Below are 10,802 nucleotides of genomic sequence, written 5' to 3' on the forward strand. Positions count from 1 at the left end.
AAAACAACATGAAATACAAAGACAAACAACAAGAGAAACAAATGGAAAACAAGACAAGCAACATAAAGAACGACTCTTCATCAACTGTCGGCTGTCCATCTATTCCTCATTTCGAGCATTTATACTAATGAAGGGTCGTTCTTTATGTTACTTGTCTTGTTTTCCATTTGTTTCTCTCGTTGTTTGCATACCCAAGTTTGTCTTTGTATTTCATGTTGTTTACATTCTGTGGCGTCCTGTACCCATATATGCATATATATATATATACATATATATGTATGTACATGCATGTATGTATATATGCATATATATATATATATATGCAGTAATGCCTAGATATACAAGTTAATTTGTTCCCAGAGAATGCTCGTTAAGCAAAAACTTGTAAACAGGAAATAGAACTTGTAAAACCTTGTAAACTCAGGGTCTCATAAAACAGGTCCTCATAAAGTGAGGTGTGTATGTGTGTGTGTGTATATATATATATATATATATATATATATATATATATGAAATGGCAAGGTCATCAGGATGAATGATGAACAGATTCCTCATCAAATCTTCTTCAACTGGCAACTGGGGAAAGACATAGAAGAGCCCCACTTCAACAACACAAAGATAAGCTAAAGTCAACTCTGAAGCAGATCAGCTTCAGCCCCACCGGCTTTTGAGATGACTGTAACCAACTGTCCAGACTACCAACAGAACGTAAACAATAATGTAATATCGTTTGAAAAAGAAAGAAAAAAGAGAGGGAAAGACAATGACAATGGAAGGCCAAATAGCAGCAACCATGACCAACTCTGACATTCACATGTGGCCAATGTAATTCTGTATTCTATGTGAGGATTGTCCTTATTAGCCACATTTGTCACTGGCAGTAATGGTCCAAATATTTGTCCAGAAGGAGAAATCAACCCCTAGATTTGAGGGATGAGTCAGGTCCTTGATAACTAAGAGCCTCTCTCTCAGAGTGAAAGGCAGATTGTATAATGTCTGTGTATGTACGGCTATGTTATATAGCAGTGAAACATGGGCTTTGTCTACAGAGGACTTGTGAAGGCTTAAAAGAAATGAAGCTAGCATGCTCCACTGGATGGGTAATGTCAGTGTGCATACATGGCAGAGAGTAAATGATGTAAGAGAAAAACTGTGTGTAAGAGGTATTAAATGTGTGCAAGAGAGAAGACTGTGATGGTTATTTTATAAATTTTTTTATTATTTTGAAAATTGAAACAAGGTAGAAATTTGGTAATAAAAGGGTTAAAATAATTTCTTACACAAGCACAAGACTAGAAATGTTTTGAGAGCATGAGGGAATAGTTGATTATATTGACCCCATACTTAACTGATACTTTATTTCATCAATCCCAGAAAGATGAAAAGCAAAGTTGACTGTGGTAGGATTTCAACTTAAACATGAAGTACCTAAACAAATAAAACAAGGCATTTGTCTGACACAAAATGTGTCTACCAAACCATTGCCCTTAAATATCATTAAAATTGTTTCAAATTTTGGCACATGGCCAGCAATTTTAAGAAAGGAGGTAAATAAGTCAATTACACTGACCCCAGTGTTCAACTGGTACTTATTTCATTAACCCTGAAAGGATGAAAGGTAAAGATAATTTTGGTGGAATTTAAACCCAGCAAGTAAAGAACTAGAAGAAACACAGCTGCTAAGCATTTTGTCCAATTTACTAATGGTTCTACCAATTCACTACCTTAAATATCATTAAAATAATTAAAATAAAAATGAGATGTATTTGAAATTTAAATGTTTGGATATTTTAAAAAATAAACAAACTTCATTTGAAGAAAAAAAATAAAAACTAGGTTAAAAATTTTGGTTGGAAATACTCATGCAACAAAAAAAAAAAAGAAAAGAAAAAAGAAAACTTACTGAAGTACATTTAAACAAAGGATATATATATCATCATTATTATTTGATAAAATAAGTATCAGTCAAGCACTAGGGTCGGTGTATTCAACTAGCCCCTTCCCCCAAAATTTCAGTCCTTGTGCCAATAGTAGAAAAGATTGTTATTATTATCATTGAGCATACTTTTGTATGGAACAGAAACATGGACTCCCTACAATAGACATATAAAGAAACTTGAAACCTGTGCAATATCTGCAACATAAAATGGCAAGATAAGATATCAAATGTCAAAATCTTAGAAAAATGTGATATCTCCAGTTTTCAAAGCATGCTGCTGAGTGCAGATGGGTGGGACATGTTGTTTGAATGAAAGATGACCATGTTTCAAAAGAAGTGGAGGGATACTTGCGGTAAAGGAAGACTTATCCTTAGGTATAAGGATAAGGTGAAGCAATCACAAAAATCACTATGGCTTAACTTGACATCTTAGGAAGGTCATTGCCCAGATCAATCTGCATGGCATAAAGTGTGTTATGATACATCAAAACAATAGGAGTTGAAGAAACAGAACAATAAAAAAATTTTATCCTGCAATCAGCAGACACACTTGTCCAATCCCAAGTAAAATCAAAAGCATTGTGACTTCATAGCAAAATCCATACTTGGACTCGAATTACATTCACACATCTATTGCAAATAAATGCAGCTTCAAAAGTTGTTTTCTCTTTTCCTTGCTTTTTTGTTTTGTTTCTTTAAATCCACTCCTTCAAACACTCATATGTTAAAACTGATGGGAGCAACCATCATCATTATCATTATTATTATTATTATTAACACTAAAAGTAAAAAACAAAATGATTTGCAAGGAAAGAGTATGTCAAAAAGCATTTCTCTACTTTTTTTTTAAATACCAGTTCTATAGGTACAGGTGTGACTGTGAGGTAAGAAGCTTGCTTCCCAACCACATGGTTCAGTACTGTGTGGCACTTTGGGCAAGTATCTTCTACTATTGGGCAAGTATCTTCTACTACTTTGGGCAAGTATCTTCTACTGGCCAGTTCCTATCAAACTGTCCAACCCATGCCAGCACAAAAAGCAGATATTAGACATTAAACGATGATGATGATGATTCAACTACTTTTCTTTAGAGTTAAACTGTAATTTTTTTACATGTACTGTTACTAAAAGAACAAGTAAATTTCAAATTTCCCCTCAAAGTGTGGGGTTTTACATTGTTCAGAATAAATCATGAATTAGAGCAGGGGTTTTCAAACTGTGGTCTGCAGACAGCAAATACTTTTTATGGTCAAAAAGTTTGAAAACCCCTGAATTAGAGGGTGGTACTGCTGTGCAACAGAAAGGTCTTCTAAATCTAGAATTTGGTCTGGATTCCTAGTGCTGCTTTGAATCATACATTAATAACCCGAGAAAAGATTTTAATGTCGTAACTTTGCATTTCTTGTCAATTTTATAACAAAAGGAATTTTGATCATGAGAGAAATATTTATACTAATTTTAAAATCTCTTAAATCAGAGAAAACATTTTTGAAAAAAATATCTTTAACCATTGTCCATAAACTTGTTAGAAAGCTTGCCTAATGTGCTAGTTTCATTTAACTCTTCTGTAACCAAATTTCTAATAAAATACACTATTTGTGCGTTTCAATTAATTTGAAATTAAAAGTTTGAAGAGATTTGATAAAATAACCTTTTTCATTATTAAATATAAAATATAATTAACAAAATTTTTTTATATAACTTATGATGGAAGGATGTTGACATGAACACTTTAATGTGAGCTTTGTATTATATTTAGAACCAGAGGTAGTCTCAGAAGTGTTGGTGCCAAAAGGATTAAAAAAGAGCCAAAGCTTGGGGAACTTTTTTTTAGAAATTATGCATATCTTTTTTAAAGTTACCAGCGTTGCCGTCTCGCACTTGTGCTGGTGGCATGTTAGAAAATTATTCAAGCAAGGTCGTTGCCAGTGCCGCTGGACTGGCTCCTGTGCAGGTGGCACGTAAAAAACACCTTTTTGAGCGTGGCTGTTGCCAGTACCGCCTGACTGGCCATCTACACTCTCAGAGTGGTTGGCGTTAGGAAGGGCATCCAGCTGTAGAAATTCTGCCAAATCAGATTGGAGCCTGGTTCAGCCTTATGGCTTGCCAGTCCTCAGTGAAATCGTCCAACCCATGCTAGCATGGAAAGCAGACGTTAAACGATGATGATGATGAAAAATCAGTAGCGTTCAAATTTGTTAACTCTCCATTAACACTATTTTATTTTTGAAACTTCTGTGCCTAAGCCAAGTGAAAAGGCTATTTTGTTTCAAGGTATGTTCAATTTATTTCTATCAGGATTACAACAGTTGAATTTATTGTTTCCATGAAGTAGCCACATAAAGACAAAAAAATACCAACAAAAAAGCTTGTGACATATTTTACCAGTTCACTAATGCAATAATTTAGTACTTGGCTTGTATAACTAAAATCATTCTAATAAATGTAATTGTCTATTTTCAATTGTTATATCCATTTCTTTCAAAAGGCAATTTACTACAAGTTGTAACATTTGAGAGATATCCTGTAAAGGTATGATTCTATGCTACAACAATTTCATTTAAATTAGAGAGTTAATGGAATGCTTTTATCAACCAGTAGTTTAACATAGAGACATAAAAACTTAAAGAGAACAATACCATAGTCTGATCATTTTTAAGAGGATTAATTGTAGAACACTAAGCAAATATGCAACTTACAAGTCAGTTATCATCATCATTGTTTTAACGTCCACTTTATCATGTTTGCATGAGTTGGATGAAACGTTTTTGAGACAGACTTTTTTTTTTACAGGGAGATGCCCTTCCTACTGCCAACTTTCACCTGTTTCCAAGTATTGTAATATTTCTTCATGACCAGACATGGCTGAAACTATAATTTCTGTTATGTTTTCATATATTGTCATCATAGTTAGACAGTTCTATATAAATGCACAATTCCAAGATGCTCTGTTATAAATCAACTCATCGATAATGGCATCAATTTCCAAGTTCACTCTAATTAATCCCATTCAATTATTCTCTGACCTGTCATTCTGTATATTACAGTACTCCCCCACCCTAATGGAACAAGCTGGATATCATTTTCACATTGAATATCCATTAGATCAGGGGTTTTCAAACTTTTTGACTTGCGGACCCCTTTATATTTCAGGCTTTACCTTAGGGACTCCCTTATAAATGCTTATGAAATTTATACATAAATATTTGCTTAAAATAACATATTTTTATATTTATTTATTTAACAGCATTTAACAAAATAGGTTTACTGTCAATTAAAAAATTTCGATTAAAAAACATATATAAAATCAAATTGTCTATAAAAAGTATTTGCTGTCCACGGACCCCCCTGTCTTGTCCTTGCGGACCCCCTGTGGTCCGCGGACCACAGTTTGAAAACCCTTGCATTAGATAATACTCAGCTCCTTCCACTCCATTTGTTTTGTAACCTCTACTTCCATTGCTCAAGTTTTGCTGCTAAACAGCAACACATATTCAACAACTGCATTACAGTCATTCTTTCAAACAGAGGTAAAAAATTACTTTACCATAATAAAAGGCAACAAATTCTTTACTTTCTTCCATTCACTTCATATTCTGGACATTATTAACAAAACAGCTTTCTTTAGGATTTAGTAACAAAACACTTAATGAAAAATTATTTAATACAAAACTTCTATAAACGAGAACTGAAATTAACATTCATCTAAGTTAGAAACAGTTCTACAATGAATTTAAGCATCAATATTCCCTGAACTTATATATTGTTATTTATTTTCTATGAAGACTTTAAAATTAGCATAATTTAACTCCTCACTTTTTTTAAATTCCAAAATATTTTAAAATAAATCACAGATAACACTTGTGGGCGAGCATGAATTATTCATAATACACAACGGAAAATTTAGACTATACAGAACACTGAATAAAAACATGAGCTTGTAATTTATTGAAATTATATTGTCACACTTGCATAAAAGTTGCAAATGTCATAAGTTTGAAAGGATATATTTATTCCAAAGACATCACAGTTAGCTAATCAGAATAAAGAAATTAAACATAACATTAACCACTCACTAGTGTTATTCAAAATTAGGCAAATGTCAGTCAATTCTAACAAACTAGTTTTGTCTTCTATTTTCTGAGTGAGTGAGTGTGTGTGTGTGTGAGAGAGAGAGAGAGAGAGATTTAGAATTACTAGAATATACAGGAATTTCAAATTTTGTCAAAGATCAGATGCTATGAAATATAATTTGAAAATTCCAAACCCCAAAATTATTAACTTAAGTTCTTAATAAATAAATGGAAACGTGATATCAGACTATAAACACTGAATTCAAATATTATTGAGAATTACTTTAGCCTTCATCTCTTCAGGGTCAATAACATAAGTAGCAATAATGTATAGAGTGGGGTGAGTCAACTGACTCTACACCCTGTCATAAATTTGCAGTCTTATGACATTGTAACAAATCAATAAATGAGTGGAAATAGCAGAAGAATGGATTAGATGCTCTTCAATATTTGGTTTGTATTTGTTTCAAAGTTTAAATACATGTATAAGTATGTCTTACCTTCTTATAAAGTGGATAAAAAGGATGCCGGTTTTATAATGGTGCTTATTTAACTGTCCATGTACACTTTTCTTTGTATCAAGTTAAAAGGAAGGTGTTAATAATTACAATACATTTCTCAACACACCTACTATCTAGGTGATCTTAGTATGGAATTGTGTGATCAGTAAGTAGTCTTAGTGCAATGCCCCAAAGAAATGATTATGAGGAAACACTCCTAGAAATTGCTTGTGTGCTGTACTTATCTACTGCAGTAGAGGTAAGTGCAAAATAATAAATCTGCCCACTTCTGTTCAATCCTACATCTTATGATTATGAATAATACACTATATATTTCCACTAATTCAATGTTTACTCTCATGGTATGTTTACTGAATTACCTAGGTTTGTAGTCTGTATGAAGACTCTTACATACATAATCACATTGCTGCAAAAGAACAATGATTACAACTGAAGGTAATTATCAGGTATAGTAATCTAAAAACAAATTAAGTATATGTTGCAGTGACAGTTATACAGTTTATGAACAGTAAACTAAATTTTGTAACACATCCTATTAACATTTTATACAAAGTATTCTTGAGTGTTTTGAGGAAATTAAAAAGGAAACGGGACATGGTAAATATAAATGTTATCTAATGCTAAATAACAGGATTTCTATGAGAGAGGGAATAAACAAAAAAATAAAGCTATGGAAGGGCGTTTCTTTCCTAAGTATATAAAATATAAAAGTGGTTTCAAAATTTACTTGACCGAAATTGTATAAGAAAACTGATTCTACTCATCTTCACATGAAGAAGCACTGAGCATCAAGTTAATATCTGTTAAGTGCTTCATTTGTGAGGTTGGGATTATTGTTATGGAAATTTCTTTCCAAAGTACTTAGAACACAAAAGGCTTGATTATATATTTGACTAATACTATAGAAAATAATTAATTCATATTCACATGAAGAGGCACCGAACTTCATGTTTATCTATCACAAGAGCTTGATATGTGAAGTTGGGATAATTGATATTAAAGAAGGATATGACCTTCATCATATGAAAAATCTGAAAAAAAATTGAGTTAAAAATAACTGTAAACATGCTTGAAGTTTGTTTTCTAAGTACTTCAAATATAAATGTAGTTTTGTAACTGAAAAGTATCACAGTGGAGAGTAGACATGTACAGTAGAATAGAAATGGTCTTTGACATGTACAGCAGAAGAGAAATGTTCTTTCATATCTTTCTATGAAGAACTGAACTTCAAATTCATATCTAATGCTAAGTGCTTGATTATTATTATTAGTAGTAGTAGTAGCAATAAAGGATATGGTTTAGATATATATAAGATGAAAAATCTGTAAATACTGAAGTGAATCATCGATTAGCCTCTTACATTGGACAGTAAATCTGAGATACTCAACAACTGTCCTAAGATATATTGAAGTTGACAAGAGCATTTGTTAAAATACTGAGCTAACAATATCAACAAATGGGATTTTTGCCCTTTCAACACACAAGTTTACGATTACCAGAATGCTAGTTTAGATCGTAAAAAAAAATTTGGAATTTGTATTTTAACCAAGACTAAAAGAATCATCAATCCTGCTCCTGTATTGAATTGAATAATAAAAACAGGTATCCTCTAAACTACTATAAATGTACTTTTAGTTCTCAGAAGGCTTTGTTTCCGATAATATCTCTATCAGTAAAGAAAACGTGAGAAGCAGTAGTAAGGAATTTATTAATGCAGTGAATGAAAATATAATTGTTTATTACATATTCTTAAAATACCAAATTTGATTAAGCAGGGTACAATCGAATCGAAGTTAAATTTTAATGTGATGACACATTCAAAGTCGGGTGGGATACAAGATTTTAATGATTTGGCAATCATCTCTTAGGAAATGCAGAGGAGGGAGAAAATTTGCTGATATTTGAGAAGAGAATGAATAGATACATATACAAACATGAACATTAAGAATACAGCACACACAAATACAGCAATCCAAAGTTGTGAAGGACAGAAGTTGTATAACTTTGAAGTATGATGCAGATATTGAGTATATAATAATCATTCTTATGTTTCCTTCCTGAAATAACGAATCAGTCACAATATACTTCTAAATAAGAAATCATTCTGAAAAAGTAATTGAAAGTAAATGTAACAGAGGAAACGACTTTGGTAAAACAGGAAGGGTCCAATTATGTTTAGATTCCATAAATTGCCGTTATTATGTATTTCAAGAATAGTTGAGTTGCAAAGTGATGATGTCAAGGTCTTGAAGAAAGTAGCAACAAGAAGTTGTTTGTACTTCGGTAACATTTTTAAACAAAATAATTTAGTGGAATTTCTCAGACGCCTATACGAAACTATAAGGATGAGGGTTATGAATCTATCACCAGAATTCTTTTTTAAAAAATGTAGCTTTTCTAGAATTTCAGTGGAATTTCGTCGACAACAATACGAACAATTAACGGATTATAAATCTATTAGTATTAGCTTCACTAAAATTTCAGCAGCATCTTAAATCAAATGCTTCAAGGAACGAAAAAAGGAAAATAATTTGTCGATACGGACTTTGCTGGTAAAAAACACACACCACGCATAAAAAAACTCTAATAACGAAGAAGAAATCACACACAAATAAAGCAATCGAAAGCGAAGAAGTTGGCAAAGACAAAAGTTGTATAACTTTGAAGAGTGATGCAGATGCTGGGAATTGAGTGTGAAGAGTGATGGAGAGAGAGAGAGAGGGACAGAGATTACAGAGAGGTGGGGGAGGGGGGAAGAATTGTCACCAGTAGCGCTGGGACAGTTAATTATCGATACTTTATAAAGATATTATAAGCAACACAGATAACTAACACAACATACTATAACTGAAATTCAGAATTTAAGAATCTAAAACATATACAGTAAAGAATGGATAGAAACAGTTCTTAAGAATAGAAATTTGTATTAAAATACTTACATGAGACAACTCTACGATCATACGTGTATTTATATATTTATATATACATAAATATTTTGTGTATATATTTCAAATAAACATATATGCGGGCTGAGTATTTTTTTTTTCTTTTAAAAAAATATGTTGAATTTTTGTTAGAGAAATTCGTTCATGTCAAATCACAGCAGCCGTCTATTTAATAAGGTTGATATTGGAGAGAATTACGGCGTCTAGTCTAAGCAGAACACTTAATATGGCGATGCGGCTGACGTACCGGATGTGATGGCAAGGAGGCAGGGGTGTTGACTTATATGTTAGAAGAACATCTATGTGTCCGTGAGCTGTGAGTGACGTATACGTACAAACATATATATATATATTTTCTATAACACAGCAAGGGAAAGAAAAAGGGGGAGAAAGCGAGATGGCTATATCGAATGAGATAAAGCCAACGATTACTGCAAACAAACGTATAACTGTTATTTACACGCGGGTCAATTATTACTATTTTCTCCTTAATGGACACACACACACACGCACACACACACACGCACACACACGCGCACACACACACATACACATACACGTGTATTTTATATACATACATGCATCATAAAGACTTACATACATGCATACATATACTCACATAATAACAATGAAAAATTTTGAGTACGGCATTCAGTACATCATCCTTTAGCTTTCTACACACACACATCACACACAAACACAGACACACACAGACACAGACACACACACACACACACACACACAAACACACAAACACACACACACACACACATGCATATGGTTTCGGGTTCAGCCTCACCGTACCATACCTTGGACACGTATTCTACTATAGCACTGAGGACGACAGAAGCCTGGTAAGTGAATGTGAAAGACGGTACATATGCAGAAACTAGTCATATATACATACACATATATATTTACATACACACACGCGCGCGCGCACACACACACGAACGCATACACACAGACATACAGACGCACAAACACACGCACACGCATGCACACACACACAGACACACAGACACACACACACACACACACACACACAAGGTTTCATTTAGTTTCCGTCTACCAAATCCACTTATGTGGGTTTGGTGGATTTGGTTGACAAAAACTGAAAGAAGCCCAGTGTGTGCGTCTTTGTGTCTGTGTTTGTCCCCAACCGGTGTTGGTGTGTTTACATTTAAACACCAATTCTCCAGTCATCTTCCGCCACGGACTCACACTCAACACGGAGGCCTACATCAAGTTTTTGTGATATTTCTGCTGCTTTTCAATAAAGTATATTTATATATATATATATATATGCATATACATAGCTGTA

The 10,802-nt window shown here is 33.1% G+C and overlaps 2 protein-coding genes across 3 annotated transcripts in view; one reads left to right on the forward strand and one right to left on the reverse strand.

Annotated features, from left to right (window-relative positions):
* Window positions 1–9,780, reverse strand: part of LOC106878267 (integrin beta-PS) — an 87,423-nt gene extending 77,643 nt beyond the window's left edge. Inside the window, exon 1 of one of the 2 annotated variants that reach the window (XM_052968318.1) lies at window positions 9,473–9,780. In XM_052968318.1, coding sequence (XP_052824278.1) covers window positions 9,473–9,474 — 2 coding nt within the window. In that variant the 5' untranslated portion in view covers window positions 9,475–9,780. Of the gene's footprint in view, window positions 1–6,512; window positions 6,696–9,472 lie in introns of those variants that run through there. The other variant, XM_052968326.1, reaches the window with a different exon arrangement.
* Window positions 1–10,802, forward strand: part of LOC106873157 (Na(+)/H(+) exchanger beta) — a 288,856-nt gene that overhangs the window by 225,825 nt on the left and 52,229 nt on the right. The window lies entirely within an intron of this gene.

The sequence above is a fragment of the Octopus bimaculoides genome, chromosome 1, assembly GCF_001194135.2.
Source record: "Octopus bimaculoides isolate UCB-OBI-ISO-001 chromosome 1, ASM119413v2, whole genome shotgun sequence".
NCBI lineage: Eukaryota > Metazoa > Mollusca > Cephalopoda > Octopoda > Octopodidae > Octopus > Octopus bimaculoides.